This window comes from Triticum urartu, chromosome 2 (genome assembly GCF_003073215.2).
Source record: "Triticum urartu cultivar G1812 chromosome 2, Tu2.1, whole genome shotgun sequence".
Taxonomy (NCBI): Eukaryota; Viridiplantae; Streptophyta; class Magnoliopsida; order Poales; family Poaceae; genus Triticum; species Triticum urartu.
In genome coordinates, this window is record NC_053023.1 from 691,176,703 (window position 1) to 691,198,590 (window position 21,888).

The 21,888-nt window shown below is 45.2% G+C and overlaps 2 protein-coding genes across 3 annotated transcripts; one reads left to right on the plus strand and one right to left on the minus strand.

Annotated features, from left to right (window-relative positions):
• The first annotated feature begins 14,037 nt into the window (after window positions 1-14,037).
• Window positions 14,038-17,643, plus strand: LOC125539783. Of its 2 annotated transcripts, none has more exons than XM_048703299.1 (7): window positions 14,038-14,259; window positions 14,952-16,012; window positions 16,386-16,439; window positions 16,526-16,585; window positions 16,665-16,745; window positions 17,074-17,121; window positions 17,218-17,643. In XM_048703299.1, exons 2-7 carry the CDS (start codon window positions 15,031-15,033, stop codon window positions 17,292-17,294), a joined length of 1,302 nt encoding a protein of 433 aa, XP_048559256.1. In that variant the 5' UTR covers window positions 14,038-14,259; window positions 14,952-15,030; the 3' UTR covers window positions 17,295-17,643. The 2 variants fall into 2 exon arrangements, with proteins under 2 accessions (XP_048559256.1, XP_048559255.1); XM_048703298.1 differs by having other exon boundaries at window positions 14,039-14,259; window positions 14,970-16,012.
• Window positions 17,644-18,868: 1,225 nt separating this feature from the next.
• On the minus strand, window positions 18,869-19,870 carry LOC125534150 (BTB/POZ and MATH domain-containing protein 2-like). Its single transcript, XM_048697439.1, has one exon. The coding sequence runs from the start codon at window positions 19,868-19,870 to the stop codon at window positions 18,869-18,871; it is 1,002 nt and encodes a 333-aa protein (XP_048553396.1).
• Between the last annotated feature and the right edge of the window lie 2,018 nt (window positions 19,871-21,888).

Consider the following 21,888-nt stretch of genomic DNA (forward strand, 5'->3'; position numbering starts at 1 on the left):
CTTCGCATAATGAGGTCAATGTCTTCTAAACCGATTTATCTTCAAAATCTTCTGAGAATGCATATGACCTCTTCCCCTTCCCTCGCACCTCAATGCTGTCACAGGTACATGTCCGTGGGAGAATCCTTTGGTTCTCATAGTCTGCATTCATTTGCAGAGTACTTGCAGCATCACATCAACTCGCCTGAAGCCAGTTCTTGCAAAAGGAAGCCTTTGAAACCTTTGAACATCTTGAAGCCTTCCAAGTTATTCATGGCTTCAGAAACAGTAGCAAAGAAGGGAGGCAGACAGCGACGTGGTGAAACGTCCAAAGATCTGCCTGATGAATTGGCAGAGATGTACAAAACTGATCCTGAAGAAAGCTATGGTCAGCGCAAGACACGAATCCAATGGATTCGAAGATATTGGGCAGAGCAATGGTTCCACTACCGCTTCGTCACTCAGGAATATGCGGAGAAGTGCGCCATCAAGAGACCGTGGGGAGATGTATTATACAAAAATCTCGTACCCAAGTCCAGAGACGAAGCCATTGCTCAAGGCTTCTATCCATGCATGGTGAGAGGACCACAGCCAGCTGAGGCACATCCGTCATCACTTCTCTGGTGTCGCGATGATAATCTCTTCAAGAGCAACTTTCAGTTTGCACAACAGTCAGCAAAGATAAACAAGAAGAAATTTGGGCTTGACTTCAACCCTGGTCCCTCCTCACCAAGGGCAGATGGCACACGCAACGCCGATCCCAATATCATCGGGCCGTATGCCAATCTTGAAGGCCTCATCACTCGCATCCTAGTCCAAGGGACTGCTGTGAATGACCCTCCAGCATATACTGAGTCAGATGACGCCCCTGCTGCTCCGAAGCCAAAGCAGAAGAAGCCAAAAGCACCAAAAGCTTCAAAGCCAGCCGCTTCTCCCAAGATCGCAAGAGTGAAGCCTTTAGCAACTGCACCTCCCGAAGCCAGTGTGCAGTCAGAGGGCTTATCACGAGTGTCCAAGCCCCAAGAAGCCTCAGCCACACACAGGCAAAGAGCTCACAGCTGCTGACATTCTGCGCTGCGAAGCCATTGATCTCTCAAGCGATGAAGATCTTGGAGATGATGCTCTTGAGCAGCTCATCAAGAGCAAGGAGGAAGCCGAAATCTTCAACAATCTGCCTCTGTTTGATGTCGCCATCATTCACAACTTCATCGATGAATGGTTTGACACACCTGACATAAGCTTCAATGATCTGCAGCTACCCATAGGCCTCAGTGTTGCCTTTCAAGGTGCAATTGCTTCAGAACTTGCAATAGCCCAGCAAATTGTAGAACTGAAGCAGAAAATTGATCATGAAAAGGCTCAGTTCAAGAAGCACGTGGCCAAGCTCAGTGTGCAAGAAGTGAAAAACTTCAAGATCATGTTGCACGAGCTGAAATAGAACTTCCTGAAAACGCGTGCCGAAGCTCAAGGCTCGCGAGAACGCATGAAGACTTTAGCTGAACGCTGCGTGCAAGCCTACAATGAGGCAGAAAAGCGCAAGGCACTTGGGCGTCCCGGCATTGACCCCAGGATGGCCGCGAAGAAGAAAAAGAAGGCGGCTGTGCCCGAACCTGAAGCGCCAAGGTCAGATCCTGATGCTCCGATTGTCTTCCCAGCTGCAACGACTGGCTCGAAGCCAAAGAGTCGATCAACCGCCTCACAGCACAAGAAGACACGGACTGCAGAGGCTAAAGCTAAGAAGAGAAAACATTCTGAAGCCTCTCCTTCTGAACCCATCATCAAGAAGCGCAAGACCAAGAAATCTCGGGCTGCTCCCACAGAGCCCCTGATAGTTGAACCACTCTGCGTCCGCTATCCTGACGCAGACCGTCAGTTGACAGTGCATGAGCCTGCTTACAAAGAGGCTCCGCACGCTGAAGACATTCCAGCAGCCAACCCCAATGCTGCTGAAGACATTGGTCTCCAAGACAATGTGCAAGGTGATGCAGCCCTTCCTCAGCTTGAGACAAGCGAACAGATAAGTATTGGTCGTCCATTGACGCCAATCACACAAAATGCATCGTGGGTAGATCGCCCACAGGAGGAAGATGAGCCCCAACCCACTGCAACTCCACCAGCGCCTACATTCCATAGGCTTCGCAAAGGGCCAAGGGCTCAGGCTGCTGAAGACATTCCGGCTGCATCAGCCGAAGAGCAAGCAGAAATACCACAAGCTCCAACTCCCCCGCACCAACAAGAAGCAGTTCTCAAGGAGAACGTGCCTGAAGCTGAAAATGTTGTGGCTGCCACAAACAACACCGAAGCAAATGTGGAGCCCTCCCCAACAACAGCTTCAGAAGACACCGAAGCTACTGCTCCTGAACATTCTGTGCCTGAGTCTGCTGCCGGACCACAATTCAACTATCATATTGTGCACAGGCCCCAGGTCCAGAAGCCGATCCCACGACTACCAAGGTTCCCAGGTCCTGCATCAGCTCCTGGTTCCTTCAACATCAACGGCTTCAGGGCAGATAACACGTTTTTCGACCGCTCCAAGAACCCTTATTCAAGGGAACGGATTGTATCAGATAGGTTCTGGAGCCATCAACAGCGCAGCTATTATTCATGCATCCTCTACAACCAAAGCCGCATCTTTCCTCACAAGCGCCTTGAGGTTGAAGCTGTTGCAGGTCTGCCTGGTCTGGAAGAAGCACTGGATTGCTTCAAGCAAGTGGGTTTGCTGCCATTTATCACTGACGAAGAGCACTGGAACGAAGAGCTTCTGCTCCAGTTCTATGCCACCTTGCATATCAAAGGCTATAACAGAGATCCGAAGACATGGATCCTGGAGTGGATGACAGGAAATATCCATCATGAAGCCAATGCTTTCGATCTAATTGAGCTTACCGGCCTTCCCACTCCTGGCGAATTCTTTGAAGAAGGTTGCCAACTCCATGCTGAAGCAATTGAGAGCATATTTCAGCGTCCTGAGCCAGATATGAGTCAAATGCTCTCAATGATGAAGCCATTTCCTCCAAATGCACCCTATCCAACTAAGTTCTTCGTTGAAGACTTAGAGTACCTGCCCAGAACAATATATCATATCATAAGGCGGACTCTATGGCCTGTAAAGGGACACTCTCGATATGCAACGATTGATGGTGCAATGAAGACTCTCATCTTCTGCATTCTTCACGGCAAATGCTTCAATACACAGGATCTCTTCATCCGTCAATTTGCAGCGTCTGCTTCAGAACTGTTTGGATTAAAGTTTTATGCTCCTTGGGTTATGAGGCTGATCAAGCTTCACTCTGCAATCTCCTATCAACCCTCAGCCCGCAATCATAGGATATTTTTGCCAGATATGGACACATCTGCTGAAGCAATATATCCAGAGCCGGCCAAGCAACCACTAAGTCTTCAGAATGCAGAACACCAGAGCTTCACTCAAAATATTGAAGGTGTTGAAGCTCTCTCCCGAGTGTATCCAATGGCTGGCACCACACGTGCCCCTGCATCAACTGAAGCCACCAACAGCACAGCTGCAAAGAGACCCAAGAAGCGCGCTCGTACACTCAATGACAGAGAGCTTCTTGTGGCTCTTCACCAAAAGCAAGATAGGCATCACGACTGGCTCAAGAGGCAGATGAGAAGCATCATGCAAGAAGTCAATCGCATTAGAAATCTGGCAACCAAGAATGCATTTGTCACACACGAGACCTGTCGCCGCACTTGGAAGGGCCTCACTATGATGTGCCCTGAAGCTGAACTGCATGAGGATGGCTTCACAGAGCACTTCAAATTTGACTCCACGCCTCCAAGAAGAGCGGTGATGCGCAGCACACCATCACTTGAAGAGTCAGAGTTCTCTTCTTCTGCTGCCACCGTGTCTGCCCGGATCATTGAAGAAGAAGACGACGCGACATCATCTCCACCTGCTTCAACGCACGTCGCATCTGCACCAAGCTCGTCTGCACCGCCGCCAAACAACTCCACCGACCCTGCTGCGCCTGGGAACACGTAGAAACCTCTATGTCTTCAAGCCTTTTTGGTCATCACTGACAAAAGGGGGAGAAGCATATGATGGTTATAGTCTTCAAGCGGGTCATTATGGGCGGGTGCCTTCATATTTTTGCTATATTTTGCTTCGTGCTTACAACTCCCGTTCTTTTGCTACATTTGCTTCATTGAGTTGTAACACTTAGCCTTGATGGTCGTCTGCTACCTGTTTGTCACTCCGTTTTGCGAAGATAAATTCCGCACTTATCTCATTCTGCAGACGTCCATTTTCCATTATGCATGTCATTATCTTCATATACTTTTACATGCATAGTGGATTGTCATAAGTTGAAGTGGATCTCCACAAGTACAACCTGCCATGTGCATTTGCATTCAAGAAGCAAATTACTTATATGCACATCTTCAGGGGGAGCCCTTGCAACTTATGAAGAAAATTCTTTTACAATTTCACAAATTATGTTTCCCGTTGAAAACTTCAACTAGTTTGTCATCAATCACCAAAAAGGGGGAGATTGTAAGTGCATCTAGTGCCACCCCTAGTTGGTTTTGGAGTATTGACGACAAACCTAGCTGAGGGACTAATGTGTTTGTGAGAATTGCAGGAAAACACAGGTAGAAGTCCCTCATTGATTCGGTTTTACTACCAGAGATGACCCCTAAAAATGTACGAAGACATTGAAGACAATGGTGGTTTATGAAGATATTCATATTGAAGACAATGACAGGAGAAGACTCCCTATGAAGCTTTTGGAACTCGAAGACCTAGATCCTTCGTAGTTTTATTTCATTCATGTTGTGTCATAGGAACCACCGTACTATTAAGTGGGGTCGAAGAGAACCAGTCAGAATGACTGAAGTGATGCCTAATTCAAATCCTATGTCTTCGAGCGAAGACTTTGAGAGAAAATCTTTGTCCAGAGTCAGACAAGTCAGCGTTACTTGTAGCCCAAGTAAAGTTGTCGTGTGAGTTTAAAATTCGACCGTTGGTACACATGTCAGTTCCTTAGTGACCCATGGTCATTTCGGACAGATCAGGTCGGGTTGCCAAGTGGCTATAAATAGTCCACCCCCCACAACCATAAACGGTTGGCTGCTCAGATTTCGGTGCACGGCTTTTGTCGTTTGAGAGCAACCCACCTCGAAGCCTTTGAAAGAAAAATTCCCAGTGAGGAGAAAAGCCCTAACCACCCAGAGCCAGAGTAAATTGGGCATCACTTAAGTCTTCGTGTCTGTGTGATTTGAAGACTTATTACACTTGAGGACTGTGCATCCTCCAGACGGTTAGGCGTCGCGTTCTGAGCATCCAAGAGAAATTGTGGATTGCCAGTGAACGAAGTCTGTGAAGGTTTGGGAGTCTACCTTGAAGACTTACCTGAGTGATTGGGCGAGGTCTGTGTGACCTTAGCTCAAGGAGAAAACGGTGAGGACTGGGTGTCTTGGACTAAGTGTCCTTGACTGGGTGTCCGGGACTGTGTGTCCTTCGGTTTAAATACCTAGCCGCTCCAACCAGACGTACAGTTGTCACAGCAACTGGAACTGGTCCAACAAATCATTGTCTTCAACGTGTCACTGGTTTCATCTTCACTTCCCTTCACTTACAGTTATTCATTGTGAAGCCATTGCATGCTTGCTTTATCTTTTGTCTTCACAACATGAATGTATGATCTGTTTGGCTTCATAACTTCTTCCTACCTGATCCTTATTACACTGAAGCTGTTTGTCATTGCGCTTTCACTCTATTGAATACATGACCATGGCTGGCCTAGTGTAATCTAACTTCCGCTGCATAGTAATAGGCATGATCTTCACTGTTTGTCTTCACAACTCTCACGTTTTGAAGACTTTCATAAAAATCGCCTATTCACCCCCCCTCTAGTCGATATAACGCACTTTCACAGTTACGTTGTGATGTTTGGTAGCACACAAAGTGTTCCTCCGGTAAACAGGAGTTTCATAATCTCATAGTCATAGGAACATGTATAAGTCATGAAGAAAGCAATAGCAACATACTAAACGATCGGGTGCTAAGATAACGGAATGGGTCATGTCAATCACATCGTTCTCCTAATGATGTGACCCCGTTAATCAAATGACAACTCATATCTATGGCTAAGAAAATTAACCATCTTTTATTCAACAAGCTAGGCAAGTAGAGGCATACTAGTGACATACTGTTTGTCTATGTATTCACACATGTATTATGTTTCCGGTTAATACAATTCTAGCATGAATAATAAACATTTATCAGGATATAAGGAAATAAATAACTTTATTATTTCCTCTAGGGCATATTTCCTTCAATATATGTATGTGAGTTTATGTCCTCTACAGCATTCACTTATTGCTATTTCTTCAAGTTGCTTGTTCTGCTAAGTGAATGTGATCGAACCCTTTCCCCCTCTATGCTAAAGTCAACCCAGTCTATTCACAAATTCTTCATGTGCATTCTAGTTGAATCTCGTTTAAAATCTTCACTGTGCTCTTGTCAGCTGAAGAAATTGCGAACGGAACTTTAAAACCTATCTTATCTAAATTTTCGGCTTTGCCGCTCAAACCGTTCTGCATTCTATGCGATGTTTATCTTTTCACCCACGATCGCACACGATCGTCACCTCTCTATATGTGGGTGACACATGTCAAGAAAATGAGAAAGTTCAGGGGCACGTTCGTCCTATTTCCTCGGGCGAGCGGTTTTTCACTTCGGCTATAAATACCCCTCTCCCTTCCTCACTTCACTTTTACTCCGCTCGATCTCACTCCCTCGCTCGAGCTTCCCAACCCATAGCGCCGCCGCTACCTCCATCGTCGCCGGTGAGGAAGAGCTTCACTGCCTCGACCTCGTCGCCGCCGTACTCACGCCGAAGGCGGATTTCTTCACTCCGCCGCCGTCGTAGCTGTCTTCCTCATCCAAGTTAGGGCGTGGAAGATCTAAACCGACGAGCTTCAAATCTACACTTCCTAGTTCGTCGTGTTCTTCGTCAAGTGTAATTAAGAGTTACTTTTACTGCCCTTGTTGATTCTGATGTTTTCTTCAAATCTTCAAAAGGTGTTTATTCTCAACTCTTCACACACTAAACACCTCACATATCATCTGTTCTTGATCTGTTTCTCTAAGCAATTTTTCTTCAAGATTCCTCAATTATGTGGATTTTAAAATCTGTACAACTCTGGAACCTAAGTCAAAGAATGCTTAGTGAAATTCTTGAAGACTCATCTGGTCAATTTCCTCAAACTTGTTCTTTTTGCAAAAACTTTGAGAACATATGACCTCTCCAAATTCTTCGCACCTATACTCTGTTCACAGGTACTGATGTCCGCTGCTGAATCATTAGGTTCTCATCAACTTAACTCATTTGCAGCGTTCCTCGAAGAAAAGTTGCATACCTCTTCAGAGAACTCAATTGTTAAAAACCCTCAGCTGAAGAAAATGGAAGATGGCAAGAAACCTCGGAAGGGAGGAAAGAGGTTGGAAGTCAACACTGCATTTGAAATCCCTGAGGACATATACAAGGATTATTGCACTCCTGATGAGGCCACTCATGGAAAGGAAACCAAGAATGAGCGCAAAGTGCGCATCCAAAGAATAGAGAGGAGATGAGCACGGGAATGGAGGGAATACAGATATGTCACTCCCAAGTATATGAAGAAATTCACTCTTCATCTCCTTCCCCAAGACCTCCCTTGGCACCTGGCCAAGAAGCTGATCCCACCAGCCTCAAGCGTGGTGAGGATTATCCTGATGAATGGGCCAAGCGCTAGGCCAAGCTTGCCAGAGTTGCTAAGGAAGTAGTGAGGAAATTCAATGAAGACTCTGCTGCTGCTGCCGCCACTGCTGAGGCCTCTGCAAGTAAGCCCAAGAAGGCTATGCCAAAGAAGCCGACTCATAAGCCAAGTGCTTCTACTCAAATGCCCTCTCGGCCAAGTTTCTCAGCTATGCCCTCACGGCCAGTTTCTTCAAAGCCCTCACGGCAAATTCCTCAACCCTCACATGCTCCTCCAAAGTCCTCAGCTGCTCCGACCAAATCCTCAGCACATGTGCATCTCGCCACGTGCCAAAGGACAACAGGCATCTCTATTGCCTTCAAGAGTATCTGTAGTTCCTCAGCACCACTGCATTCTTCAATGGTCCCACTCTGTTGAAGACCAAGGCAACTGCTGGACGAGGCTCTCGACCAAGTCCTCAAAAGAAGTAGGTCACTTTTCAAGTACCGTCTGATGAAGACGAAGCTGATGATGAAGAACTTGCTGAAATCATCAGGGATAGACAAGTCAAGGCCGCTAGAGCCTAAGGCACAAGTGTGCCTCTGCTTTTGGATCCAAAGTTGATCCTTGATTACATTGATCTCTGGCACAAGGTACCCAACACTCCCATGCCTATTTCAAGTTGACTCCTGGCCAAAATCATATGTTGACTCACTTCATTCAAGAAGAGAAATGGAAATTTTAAAAGGCCAGGCAAATCAAGAAAGCGCAGTATAAAAAGGAGCGCTTCCTAAGAAAAACGTTGTCTCTAGACAACTAAAGAACCCGTCAATATGCAGTCTGAGATCAAGAAACTCAGTGATGAATTTGACGCATACCATGCTGATTTGTTGGGAGCCAAGGTTCGTTTTGTGAGACTCATTGACAACTTCACCTCCGTGTTGCTGCCCAATCACAACAAGAAATTCCTCAGGCTGCTGCATCTGCTCAGCCTACTGAAGAAAATGCCAGCACCACTGATGACACTCAGGCTGCTAAAGAAAATGCTAATTCCAGGGCTGATGACTGCATTTCAGCGCTGAAGAAATTACCAGGGCAACCACTAGTGTTGTGCCTGAAGAAAATGAAGAAGTCAAGGCAACTACATCAGTTGTGCCTGAAGAAATTCAACCAAATTCCTCTGCTCCTCCTACGCCTACACCAACTCCGATCCTTCCATCTGCATCAGATGCGAAGAAACCAAGGCTGCAGAGCATGTAGCTGTGAAGAAAAGGAAGGCATCAACTGCATCGATTCTTCAACTTCGAAGAAAATGAAGCCACTGACAAGTTCCTATGACAATCCAATTGATGTTGTTCCTATCTCATTCATGCCATCAAAGGACCTTATTCCTTTTGATGAAGAATATGTGATCCCAAGCGGATCAGATGATGACATTCTTTTTGCTGTTCGTCAGAGCAGTTGGATGAAGAAATTGAAGTGGATGAAATCCCTTCAACCCCACTTATCTCATCGCCCATGCCTCAGTTCACTCTGAAGAGGCCGGCGTTAAGAAATGGATGAAGAAGAAGATGTGGACATTGGAAGCACTACTCCAGTGATGAATGATGACTTTTGGGAAAGTCAGCACCCCAATTCTCCTCTGTTAACACCTCTTCAACAAATTCCTCAGTCCCCTGTAGCTACTGAAGTACAAATGGGATCTGAAGAACCGCATGCAATCCCATTCTGTTCATGAAGAAATTCCAGCCACTAGTGCTGAAGAAAATGTAAATGAAGAATTGAAGTCTCAGGCTGCCACTGAAGAAGAACCTGAAATTCTCAGCCTGCGGAACCTGAGATCGAGATCCCTGAGGTTGTGATGCAATTGACTGACACTCCTCACCCCAAGCCAAAGGATCCCTTCTCGAAGAAGCAAAAATTCAAGGCTGATGACTTCTTTGGCGAGCATGTATTCTTCACTGACTACAATCCTTATGACTCTGCTCGTCTAAGGAGGAAGCATTTCTGGACTGCAAGCCAGGCCAAACTTCTATTCTTCACTGCTTTTCAACAAGGACAAAATCTTCTACCATGAGCATATTCCTCACGTGGACATGGAATCATTGCCTTGTTTTCTCCTATCCTCGGTGTGCTTCATGATGCAGGCCTCCTCAACTTTTGCTCTGACATTGTTGATTGGAATGAAGAGCTTATTCTTCAGTTCTACGCTACACTGCATATCACTGGTGATCCTGAAGATATCAACACCTGGGTCTTGGACTGGATGACCGATAACACTCACTATAAGGCACGGCATCTGAATTACTTCATGCCCTGCCCATCAGTCCACCCAGTGAAGGAGCTCATTGCATGTACCAAGAACCTGAACTCACTGCTCATTAGATGCAAGTTCTAATGAAGCCTCTGAAGCACGGTCAAGCCCCAAGGACCAAATTCCTTGTGAAGGACTTACTCTATGTGCCCAGAACAGTCTATCACATTCCGACGAGGACAATGAGTCCTATCAAAGGCCACGATTCATCTGATGAGGACATTGTTAGCATCATGAAGAATTTGCTATTCAACATCATTCATAACATTCCTGTCAATTACTATGATTTCTTCATGAGGACTCTAGCAAATGTTGCACTCTCTCTGTTTGAGTTGAAGCCTTATGCTTCTTGGATTATGAGATTCCTCAGAACAAGGTCTTCACTCAACTACAAGGCTGATTTTCAGAATCACCTCAGCTACCTGCCCCCGATTAAAGTCCTCAAGCAGACCTTTACCTCAACGATGAAAAAGGGAAGGCACCTTGTTGTCATTATGAAGGCATTCGTCCATTGGATGGTCAGTTTCGCAAAGTGCATCTTATTCCACCAATGATGACTCTGCCACTCATGACTCTGCTGAAAATGCACCCAAGTCTACTCCTCAAGCCACAGCTCCAAGAGTGATGACTGACCGTGAGTTGCGTCTTAGTCTTCACCAGAAGGTGGATCGCAACCATAAATGGGTTAAGCGTCAGTTTGGTTCAATTCTTCACAACATGACTGCTACACATAATGTAGTGAAGAAAAACCATTACTACCTCCATGAAGTTTTCGGTCGCACCTGGGTTGTCTTATCACATCTGTATGGCGAGGAAGATCTGAAGCAAATGGGTCTCAAGGAGAACTTTGACTGGTCTGCACCTCCTCCAAAGAAATTCAAGAAGGTCAAAGTTCCTACCTTGGTGGCGACAGCTCCTATTCTCCTCATCCCGCAACTCTCGTTCTTCTGAGACTTTATTCGATCGAGTTGTAAACTTAAACTCTATGGTGGTCTGATACTTTTGCTGAGTTTTTCTGCATGCTTATTCCTCATTAATGTTAATGCACACATGTTGAATTACATCAGTCACCATATTTCTTCATGCATTTCAAACTCTTCGTATTATATGTTAAATTCTTGTATGAATTACAAGATATAGGGGGAGATTTCCATGATTCGACTCTTCAAGTGTGCATTGATTCAAAAGAAAATTCCTCACTATGCACATCTTCAGGGGGAGTTCTTCTATATCTTGCAATCAAAATCCTCAATATCAGTATTTACACTTCATATGTTTATCCCCGTTGAAAACTTAACCTATATTGTCATCAATCACCAAAAAGGGGGAGATTGTAAGTGCATCTAGTGCCCCTTAGTGATTTTGGTGTATTGAAGACTTATAGGTTAAGGGACTAATGCGTTTGTGAGTGTACACAGGTCTATAAGTCTATGAGGAGTTTGATATTTACAGAGAAAGTCGACCCCTAAAAATGAAGTTCTTCGACTGAAGACTTTGTATTCTGAAGACTTTCTGAAGACTTTGAAAGTGAAGAAATTGGTGTGACCTGAAGACTTGGTATTTATTCGAGGAACATGAAGCGTGAAGACTTTTGTTTTCGTAGTTTCATTTTCTCTTTCTTGAGTCATAGGAAACACCGTACTATTAAAGGGGGTCGAGGAAATACTAAGGAAAAATTTCCAAGTAATGCTCAACTCAAATCCTATAGCTACCAATCCCTTCGAGTGAAGCCATTGGAAATCTCATACAGCTTAGTCAATTTCTTCAGTGACAGAGATGAAGTTCTTCTGGTCTCTGAGGAATTTGTTCTGACTGAGGAGTTAGGAATTCGCCAGTGCAGATTGCCTACACAGTGAGGAACATGATAGCCCTGAGGATTTTGCTACTCAAAATTCCGACTGTTGTTGTGCTATGCTCCAGTTGTCCCTAAATATCTACCCACCTAACGGTCATATCATTGAAGGGCATTTATGTCTTATCATGTCGGGTTGCTCCCTAGGCTATAAATAGCCGCCCCCTACAACCACTAGATGGTTGGCTGCTCTGAGAGAAACTGACACTTGTCATTTGAGAGCATCCCATCCTTCGAGGACTTTGAGTGAAAATCATCAAGTGAGGAAAACCCAAACCCAAAGTGATTGAGTATCACTGAAGAGATTGATCCTGTGTGGATCCGACGCTTGTTACCTTTGAAGATTGTGCATCTTCCAGACGGTTAGGCGTCATGATCTAGAGCATCCAAGAGGAAATTGTGGATCTCCGAGTGACCGAGTCTGTGAAGGTTTGGAAGTCACCTGAAGACTTACCACGAGTGATTGGGCGAGGTCTGTATGACCTTAGCTCAAGGGGAATACGGTAGGACTGAGTGTTCTGGACTGCGTGTTCAGAACTGTGTGTCCTCAGGTTTAAATACCTAGCCGCCCTAACCAGACGTACAACTGTCACAACAGTTGGAACTGGTCTATCAAATCATTGTCTTCACCAAGCTACCTGGTTCCATTTACTCAACCCCTTCATTTCCTCATTTCTGTGTTGTGAGCTTGTTCATATCTGTTTGAAGACTTTGACTGAAGACTTTCTCTATTTACTCAGTTCAATTTCTTCAGTCTGTTTGTCTTCATTCTGTGTTATACTGTGTTTACGCTTTCTGTACTTTGTGCTTGTTTTTCATTTCATCATGAAGACCATGCTCATGTTCTGTTATGTTTACTTCTGAGTACTTATTCCGTTGCAAGTAGTTCTTCACTCAGGAATTTCCTCACCCTGAAATTCCTCAGTGAAGATTTCATAAAAATCGCCTATTCACCCCCCTCTAGTCGATATAACGCACTTTCACACGGGCTCATCGCCGGGCAGTGCAATGCCAAGGGGTGTTGTGGGGTGCTTCAATGGCTACCCGAGAGACGATACCCGTTGATGCAAGAGACCACCAATGCTGCAAATGGGGTCACGCAACGGTGCTGCAATAGAGGGTCACCAGCGCTCCGCGCAATGCTTCAAGCAGGTGGCGAGTGCTGCAACTAGGGCTCGCTCACCATCTCGCAACATCTTTCTTGCTTCCAGGAGTCATCGGTGCTGCGATGGAGCACCACTGAGCTGTCGGTGCTTTAATGGAACCAACACGAGGTTGCTGCGAGGGTGTCACACGGTGCTACAAAAGCGTCGGCGCTGCAATGGTGCATCATCGGGCCGTCGGAGCATCATCGGTTCAAGAGGTGGTCGCAACAACGGTGTTGCTACAACCCAAAGCTCGTTGGGGCTGCTGCCGTGACCGGTGCATGGCGAGCTCGTCGGTGTTTTGTTGTGAGCTAACCGACGACGCAATTTCTGCATCTGAGTGTTGTGGCTATGCAAGCGAGCTGCGCATGTGGTGTGGGAAGCGGGGGTGTTATGTTGCAGCTTACCTGATGGTTGGAGACGCTCCGAGGAGACATGGAATGAGTAATGGTACATGTACAGACACTTACGGGCGGAATTTAATTACAGGGCATGCCTGTGATTGGAAAGAAGGGGAATGAAGCAGGCCACCCCGGTGGGAATTGGTGGGGGGGGGGGGGGGGGGGAAGAAATTTAGCGAAGGAGTGCATGTAATAGGCCTATATGTCTAGGATTATCGCGTGGGAATATTAGGATGGAAGTTATGGTGTGGCTTTTTTACCAGCGTATCAAGTGACCCACATCATATTACCAACCCAAATCATCGACTAGCTAGGCGACTGATCATTTCCTAAGATTAGTCGGCTGATGCCTAGCAGCTTTCATAGTTTATTCAGCGACAACCGAAGACAAATAATTATTTTTAGTAAAAATAATAATTTAGCAGATTTTTGGGAACCAACTGAAAGCAAATTTTTTTTAACAAATAACAAAGTTTTTTTTATTTTAGAACAAGATGATGACCTTCCTTAATTATGGCCTGCAGAGAACTGTCGGCCCATGTGAAATGTACCCACGTTCGCGGGCCGGACAACGGCAGGTGGACCTAGCAGCGCCACCAGTCCTCCGCCTCCTCCGGAGCCAGCCACGATTTGTATGGTGCGGCGGGGCGAGGCTGCCTGCCGTTTCAATCGAGCCACATCGTCCGCCCCCCCCTCCGATCCCCCGCCATTCCCTTCCCCCCAGCGAGGAGAACCCTAGCGCCCCGAGCTCCTCCGCCGCCAGCCCTGTCCGCGGCGTCCCTCCCCTCTCCTCCTCTCCCCCGCCCGCGGACGATCATCTCTCCTCCCCAAGGCGACGGCGCGCGGACGGAGGTCGTGATTTCAGGGGTAATCGCTCACTCCCATCTGTACTAGCCCACGCATGTATGGCTGGCTCATGTCTGGTTTGTTTCTTTCAGTTTTATTTTGTGAAAAATTCTGATCGGTTCTCCGAGTCTCAGATTGACTCTGGTTCCTCTGTTTTGATCCGATGATGTTTTGGGCCGTGCCACATGGTAGGACGAGATGGGATGATTTTCTAGATTGACCGGGTGGGAGGTTCTCACCCGTGCCCCTCTCGTCTGGATATTGGTTCGATTTTGTCTAACATGTTAATGCGTTGGATGGGATACTGATAAGAATTTGCCATTCAGATGTCAGCATCAAGCGTTTTATGTCCAGGAAATGTATGTTCTAGGAGCTCACTGTTTAGAATTTAAGATGTGTGGGTACATTAGTAAATGAAGAATTTAAGCCACTTGGATCGATTATTGCATAACATTTTAAATAAGGAAAGTAATTATGTTTTGTTAATGTGGGATTTATTAATTTGCTGTTATGGACAAAAATGGTTTGCAGCAGCATTCGGTTTGACTAGCTTGTGTACCTTTGTATTTTCAACATGCAGTTTACATCATTGATTTCAAACTGTGGCCATCTGGCTTCTGAAAACAGTATCATGAGAAACTGCCTTTTTTGCATTCAGTTACCGGCAGAGTTCTTGCCTCTTTTATAAAGAAAATCTGTTGTTCTGATTGAAGGTAAATTCAAACCAACAGGGTAGTCTCAGCACTCTTGGGTGAAGCTGCCGCTGCAAAAAGTTGAAGCAAGCCAGTAGAGATGACATCAGAAGGGAATAAAGCTGCTGCGCCTAATGAACCGCTGCCCATTGAGCCACTCGCAAGCTCTGGTGCAAAGCGTAAGCGTGGTCGTCCAAGGAAGTACGAGTATTCTACATTTGAACAGCCACACATGGCACAGCCCATTCAGAGCATTCCACCTCTTCGCAGTGCGCTGTATAACCCAAATATCCAACATGATGGGGTGCATATTAACCATAAATTAGGTGGTACTCTTGACACTAAAATGCACACAGTTTATGTGCTGCCTGCACAGCAGACTCAAGGTGATAGGCCCAGTCGACCTGTAGAGTCTGGTAGCACAGTCAAGTTTCGTGAAAATCAAGTCTCCAGCAGTAGTAGTGCTCATCTGCAAGGTAATTTAGGCAAGGATGTTATCATTGGCAAGCATTTTGTTGGAAAGATGACCAAGCAATGTCCTGGATTTTCTCTTATTACGGTGAGAGTGAAGGACAATCAGGTGCTCAGAGGTTGGATCCCAGATGAAACTAACCTACGCCCAATAACACCGAAGGATGATCTTGCCCCTGACCTCCCCATGCTCCAACCAAGTAAACTTCAAAAGAAAGCATCTGCAATCCACAGACAAGCTGCTCCTCCCTTACCAGTCCACTTAGAGAACGTTACAATTGCAAAGCCTCTTCAGATGAGGAGGCCTGTGGAGACATCTACCACTAAGCACATCATCCCTCCTGCTCCAAGACCTTACGTTGGTTCTGGGGTTGTTGCAGCAGCACCTGTTTCGGTTATATCTGGGAATGTATCAAGGCCTTTGCCCAAGCAAGACACTGGATATTTGAGCCAAGAACCATCAGCTACTGTGGTGCCAGTCACAGTTAAACCTGCCCAGCCTGTATTAGTATCATGCAGACATGTGGATCAAGATGTGCATGTTGAAGGAAAATCTGTCCCTGAGTTTAACACTGATTCTGAATCTTCAAGTGGAAGCAAGGAGTCATCAGGTATGCTTCTTGGATTAGATGCCCTTCTGTGGTTCAGATAAAATCCACATTGACCTGAAATCCTAATCTGTCCTTCCCCAGGACAAGTTCAGAAACTTGTCAACCCTGTCAGTTATGCATGACTCTCAGGAAACTTCGTGTACTATGTGAAGTTTTGATCTTGTGAGCTTTAATTGTATTTATGTTAATGCTCAGCACTTATTACCTGAAAAACTGAATACTGTTCTTGTGGACGTAGTTATGAAAGAATCTCCAGGTTAATCTAAGTTTTATGCAGTTAAGAAGCATGCAATTAAAAATTTGAACAAACGCTACCTGTAATATGGAAAAGAGTTCAGTTCATGTGTCATGATTTTGGATCTTATCTTGGCAGGCCAAACTCCGCGTGGTTTTCCAGCTGCCATGGACGAGACTGAGATAACATCAGGTATCACATTAGGCCCTGTATGCTTGCTCATGTCCTTGATGAGTAAATGGCTTCTTAATGAATAATTAACGGTGCTATTTTGGTAGGCTCCAAGGAACACTCAAATACTGCTAATAGCGACCAACATATTTGTAAGGAACCATCAGGTAATATGTAATTTTATTTTTATTTGGTTGATACGCTCAACAGTTATCCTGAGCTAATTCTTTGGGTGTGAAAATTCAGATAACCCAGAACTGTCTGATGAACCAAAGACAGAATCTAGCATCCTGAAAGGAGTTGATGGCTCAATGACAGAAGCCTCAGGTAGACCAAGACCCGACCTTTCTGATTAGTCTTTCTAATCATACCTTGGATGACTTTTGAGTCCTCATTTTATGAACAAAAAAATTATGATGAGTGAGATTTGTGTAGATCAGCTTAAACTGGAAATGAATGATTGGACTTGTTTGGCTGTATGAGACTAAAGTACAGTATAATACAAAATAAGAAGCTTCATTTTTTTCAAAACATCTTGATCATTTTTTCTCTTCACTCCCGTGAATAGTAATGCCACAATTACTATAGTTATATGCACATGCCAATATATTTCTTGTCTGCCATGTCAAAGTGTCCATAATTTCTTCTTTCGTAGGAACTACACCAGCGGCAGAGGCCTCAAGTGCAACTCCTAATCCCCTAGGTAGTTTACTCTGCTTGGAACATCAATTAAATTGATAGACTTCTTTTTCACTTCAAGGGCTAACAAACTGATGCGACCTTAATATTTGCATCCCAGATGATGTTCAGTCTGCTGTTAAGGAAGACGAACTGAAGGTTGACAGCAAAGAAAGCAGGCTGACAACGACGACATAGGTCCTGTTGTTTGGTTTATGCTGTTTCGGCCAAGCTTACAGGAATCTCAACGTAAAGTGGGGTCTTTCTGTGGATGGTTGAACCCTAGAGCACACTAGTATCATTCATTTTTTTATTCTTCTCTGACTTTATATGGTCAAAGGTTCAGAGGAGAAACAAATTCATAGAATCTTTTTGACCTTGCAGCTAGCTTATGGCAATGAGTAGAACGGAAAAAAATGTATATACATTTTAGCCTTTTAGGAAGATGACGAATATATACAAGCGTCTGGATGGTAAGTGGATCCTCTGCATTTCTCTCTTAAAATGCAGAGGCGCTACTGAGCTTGTGCTTTGTTAGCAGCGGTTCTACAATTGTTCTTTTGCCAAACGTTTGCTTCAGTGTAAACTACTCCCTCCGTCCCATAATATAAGACGTTTTTTGACACTACACTAGTATCAAAAAACGTCTTATATTTTGGGACGGAGGGAATACAGTATACGGCAACGGACAGGTGCTATTAAGCTTCTTCTGTTTCCCCTATACTTGCTTATCTGAGAAAAGATTCTCGAGCAACAGGAAAATAAAAGGCTGGCAGACCTGTAGGCCTGGATTGATTGATGGACTCGGCCTCAGAGGGTAGTCTGTTGTGTCATCCTCGATTGCTTAAAGGTCTAATTTTTTTTAACGCAGGTGGTTTGGAAAAGCAGAAGCCATGGTGATATCCGGCACTTTGGGTAGTTGTTTTTTAATGACCTCCGCTGGGAATTTCCTCCATCTCGAGAGGTTAAGAGGTAGGTGTAGGAACGAAAAAAACTAAGGGAAATGGAGATTCTTATACCAAACTACTCCTAGGCAACCCGTTTCATCAAACTATCCCACTGTTATTGGAATTCTGATTGATCAAACAAGAGAATCTATGCACTATTGTTATACGTTGGCCATACATAGCTATCACTTCTCATGCCACAGCGCTCCCCGGAGGAACACCCATCCACTAAGATTTAGCGCTAAATCAGTGACACTTATTTTGGAATGAAGGGAGTAACTTCTTCAAGGTCGAAGATGCCAAGCAACTTGTAGAAGGATGGCATTCATCTTTCCTTTTGCTTGAACAACCAAGTCAAACCCATAGCTATCACTTATCATGCCAAAGCGCTCTTATTCGGAGGTCCAAGATGCCATGCAGCTCGTAGAAGGCCAGCATTCATCTTCCTTTATTCTTGAACAACTCAGGCAAACCAAGCCATGTAGATGCTGAGGGGGGTGGGTGGGGGGGCAATAAGGTTTGCTAGCAATTCCAAGGTGCATTAGACGATTGCGGCAGTATGTATGTATGCAAATTCATAAGAAGCCAGAAGCTATGAGCTTTAATTTGGCAATACCTAAACCCCCATAGGTTTTCGACTTGAAAACAAAAAAATTACCCACACAACTAGGCACTTGGCTAAGGTTATTTATTCAAAATAAATTTTACATTGGTTTTTTGTACGGATACTTCAAAATTTCCAACTTCGATCAATTTCTTCTTCTCAAAGGCTTCCCTTTGTCGCCGGGTTTCTCTTGAAAAGCCAGTGGGAGGTGCTTAAACCCGTCAGTCGGTCGCCGTGGTCACCGACAAAACTTTTGTCAATTGGGATAATTCAAACTTCTGGCATGCATCCTTGAGCCGCTCGCAGTGGTGCTGATCCGCCAATGCCGACGTGGTTGTGAAGGTCTCCGCGTCGATCCTTTGGCACAACTCTTCTTCGCACATCAACTTCAGCCTGTCCAACCCGTACCTATCCGATGCAACCAGTAAATGTTGCATCACTGCCGTACTGTAGCCTTCTTCATCATCACATATAGGCCTCCAATCCGTGTAGATGTAGTGAAGTATCATGTCAAAGATGGCAGGCTCCATGTCGACGACCTTGACGCACTGCATATCCTTGTCCGCCATGGGGCCAAATAGCTGCGCCTCGAAGACGGCCGATCGCGCGGCCAAGAGGGGCCTGTGCGCGCGAAACTCCTGGCCGTCCACACGGAACGTGACGTCCGTTTCTCTCCCGTCCCTGCGCATGCCCTCCAGGTCGCGGGGCAGTTCCATCGCCGGTGACTCGTCGATGATGACGGTGAAGACACAGAGTATCGTGAAGCAGCCGTCGCCGAGTTCCGACAGGGAGTCTAGCTTGGCCTTCTTCACGAATTCGGGATAGCCCCAGTTGCAGAGTTTCCTCCGAGTGAAGACGCACTTCCCCACCATGGGGCTGACCACGTCTACCTGGCTCTTTTTCTCCAGCATGCTAAGTGCCCACCTGGTGCTCACAGGCTCCTCCTTGCGCGCGTTGAGGTAGTACACAAGCACTGAGGCGTTGTCATCACATTCGTTGTTGCAGCCATCCGGGTAGAACCTCATCTCCCAGTCGTTCCCACCGACCTTGAAGACGCGCGATTTGATGCACTGGCCCACGCCCATGCCCTTGAGCTTCGGGTAATCTGTCACCTCGAGACTGAGCGTCGCGGTGCTCTCCGTGACAGTGATGCTTCTCGACGTGGTGATCTCGGAATCCTCGGGTACGCGCTCCTCTGCTGCCGACGTTGAGCTTTTAGCCATGGCGAAGGTAAACGCCCGAGGGCCGAGGGAAACTGGCGTCTTATTTTAGGGAGAGAACGTGGATAGGGAAAACAAACATGGAAGTAATAATGACTCTACATGATACGATGGGAGGCTCTCGCAGGAACCGTGAAGAGCCAAAACTGTTGGTCCAGTCTACGCAGGAACGGTACGGTTCAACAGGGCTGAACAGAGGTAAATCATCGATCATATTCAGCAAAAACACTAAGGCGGCTGCCAAACATGCGATGATGGCAACCTTGGTATTACAACAGGAGGCGGCCAACAGGAAGTACATGGGTCTGCCACTACAAGGAAAAACACATGTTGCCTTGTAAGTTAAAAAACACTCGGCTTATAGAACCGTAAGAACTAAATTGCTCTTCTCGGTTTAGATATATAAGCCGAGTGTGAGTCCACAGAATGCACGGCTTACAGGTAATACGTGCCAGCAACCTGGATCCCCGGATGGTCACAGAACACCATGAGGTGGCACTCGGTTTATGTATAAATCGTAATAGCAGGAACGACACTCGGCTTACATGGGCGTGCCGGCTTATAGCCACGCCACGTAGCGCCACCTTAGGTGCTGTCGGCTGTGATCTCCTATATACGCCGGCTACAAGCATATTATACTCGGCTTACAAATAAGCCGTGTTTTCAATCTTTAAAACACGGCTTACATACCCTAAGCCGAAACACTCTAAGCCATGATGTTTAAACCGAGTGTAACACTCGGCGTACGCTAAGTCGTGGTTAAAATGGCCTTTGCCGTGTATGAAACATACACGGAATGCTTTTCTGGTAATGTGCTGATGTATATTGGACGTTCTATTGCACAATGCTTTGAGTATATCGAGGAGCGAGACTGTGAAGCACAGGTTTGACTTTCATGAAAAGCACAAGCTTGCTTTTTGTGAAGCACAACTATGACTTTCAAAAAAAAAAACTATGCTTTCACGAGAAGCACAAGTTTGCTTTCATGAGAAAGCACAACTGTGTTTTACAAAATAAAAATGAGTTTCCACAAGAATCACATATTTGCTTCCCCGAGAAGTATAGTTATACTTCTCTAGGAAGAAAGGAAAATCACAGTTTGTGCTTCTATAAACAAAGTGAAAAACCACAACCGTGCTTGTTGGCTTTGGTTTTATTCTTCCATTTTTAGGTATTCATTTTTGCACGAACCGTTTTATTTTGGTTTTCGTCTTTTGGATTTCGTTTTTTGTTTTTTTTCTGTTTATGTTTTTTTGTGAAATGAAAAGTTCATCGCAACATATTAGCATGTGATTTAGTTTCAAAGATCATGACGCGAGAAATGCAACGGTGAAAACGGTTCAGTATTTGGATGCAAGGTTTAAGAGATAAAAACGTTAAAAAATGAATCTATGAAAATAAGGGAAACTGTCAAGTTGCAACAAGTGGCCTCCATGTCATGTGTGAAACAAAATACTTTTGAAAGCATTTTGGAGGACTGACTTTTTTTTGCCACGCCTTCCACGAATGTGATCTCGTAAGAAAAATTTGCAATCAATTAGAATATTTGTTGAAGTTTGCAACAAAAAAAATCAGTTTATTTTTTATTTTTACTGTTTATCCTAGCTCATTTGAGCTCGAGCTCAGAAGGGTACTTTCGGGAAGGAGTGAGTTTTTGCAAGGGATACCATTTAAATAGTGATTCCGCGACAGGCTAACTTTCATTTTCCCTACATATGGGTTGGGAATTTTTGCAGGCCACATGCCATTGCTTGCGTAGCCTGGGGCCAAGCTCCGCCTTTGCTCGCAGAGCTGTCTTGCGGACAGATGAACTTGTGTACTTTCTATGTATCGGTGTATTAGGCACATTACGAAAATCGAATAATTCCAAAACACTTAAGTGTGATGCATTAATTTCCCACCTCGGTTCCTATTTCTTGCCATGTAAAAAGTAATCAACAAATACGAGACATGAGGCGCGTATGCCTTCAATGACTTGAGACTATATAGCACATCAATGTCGTGATTAGTTCTCTGCATGC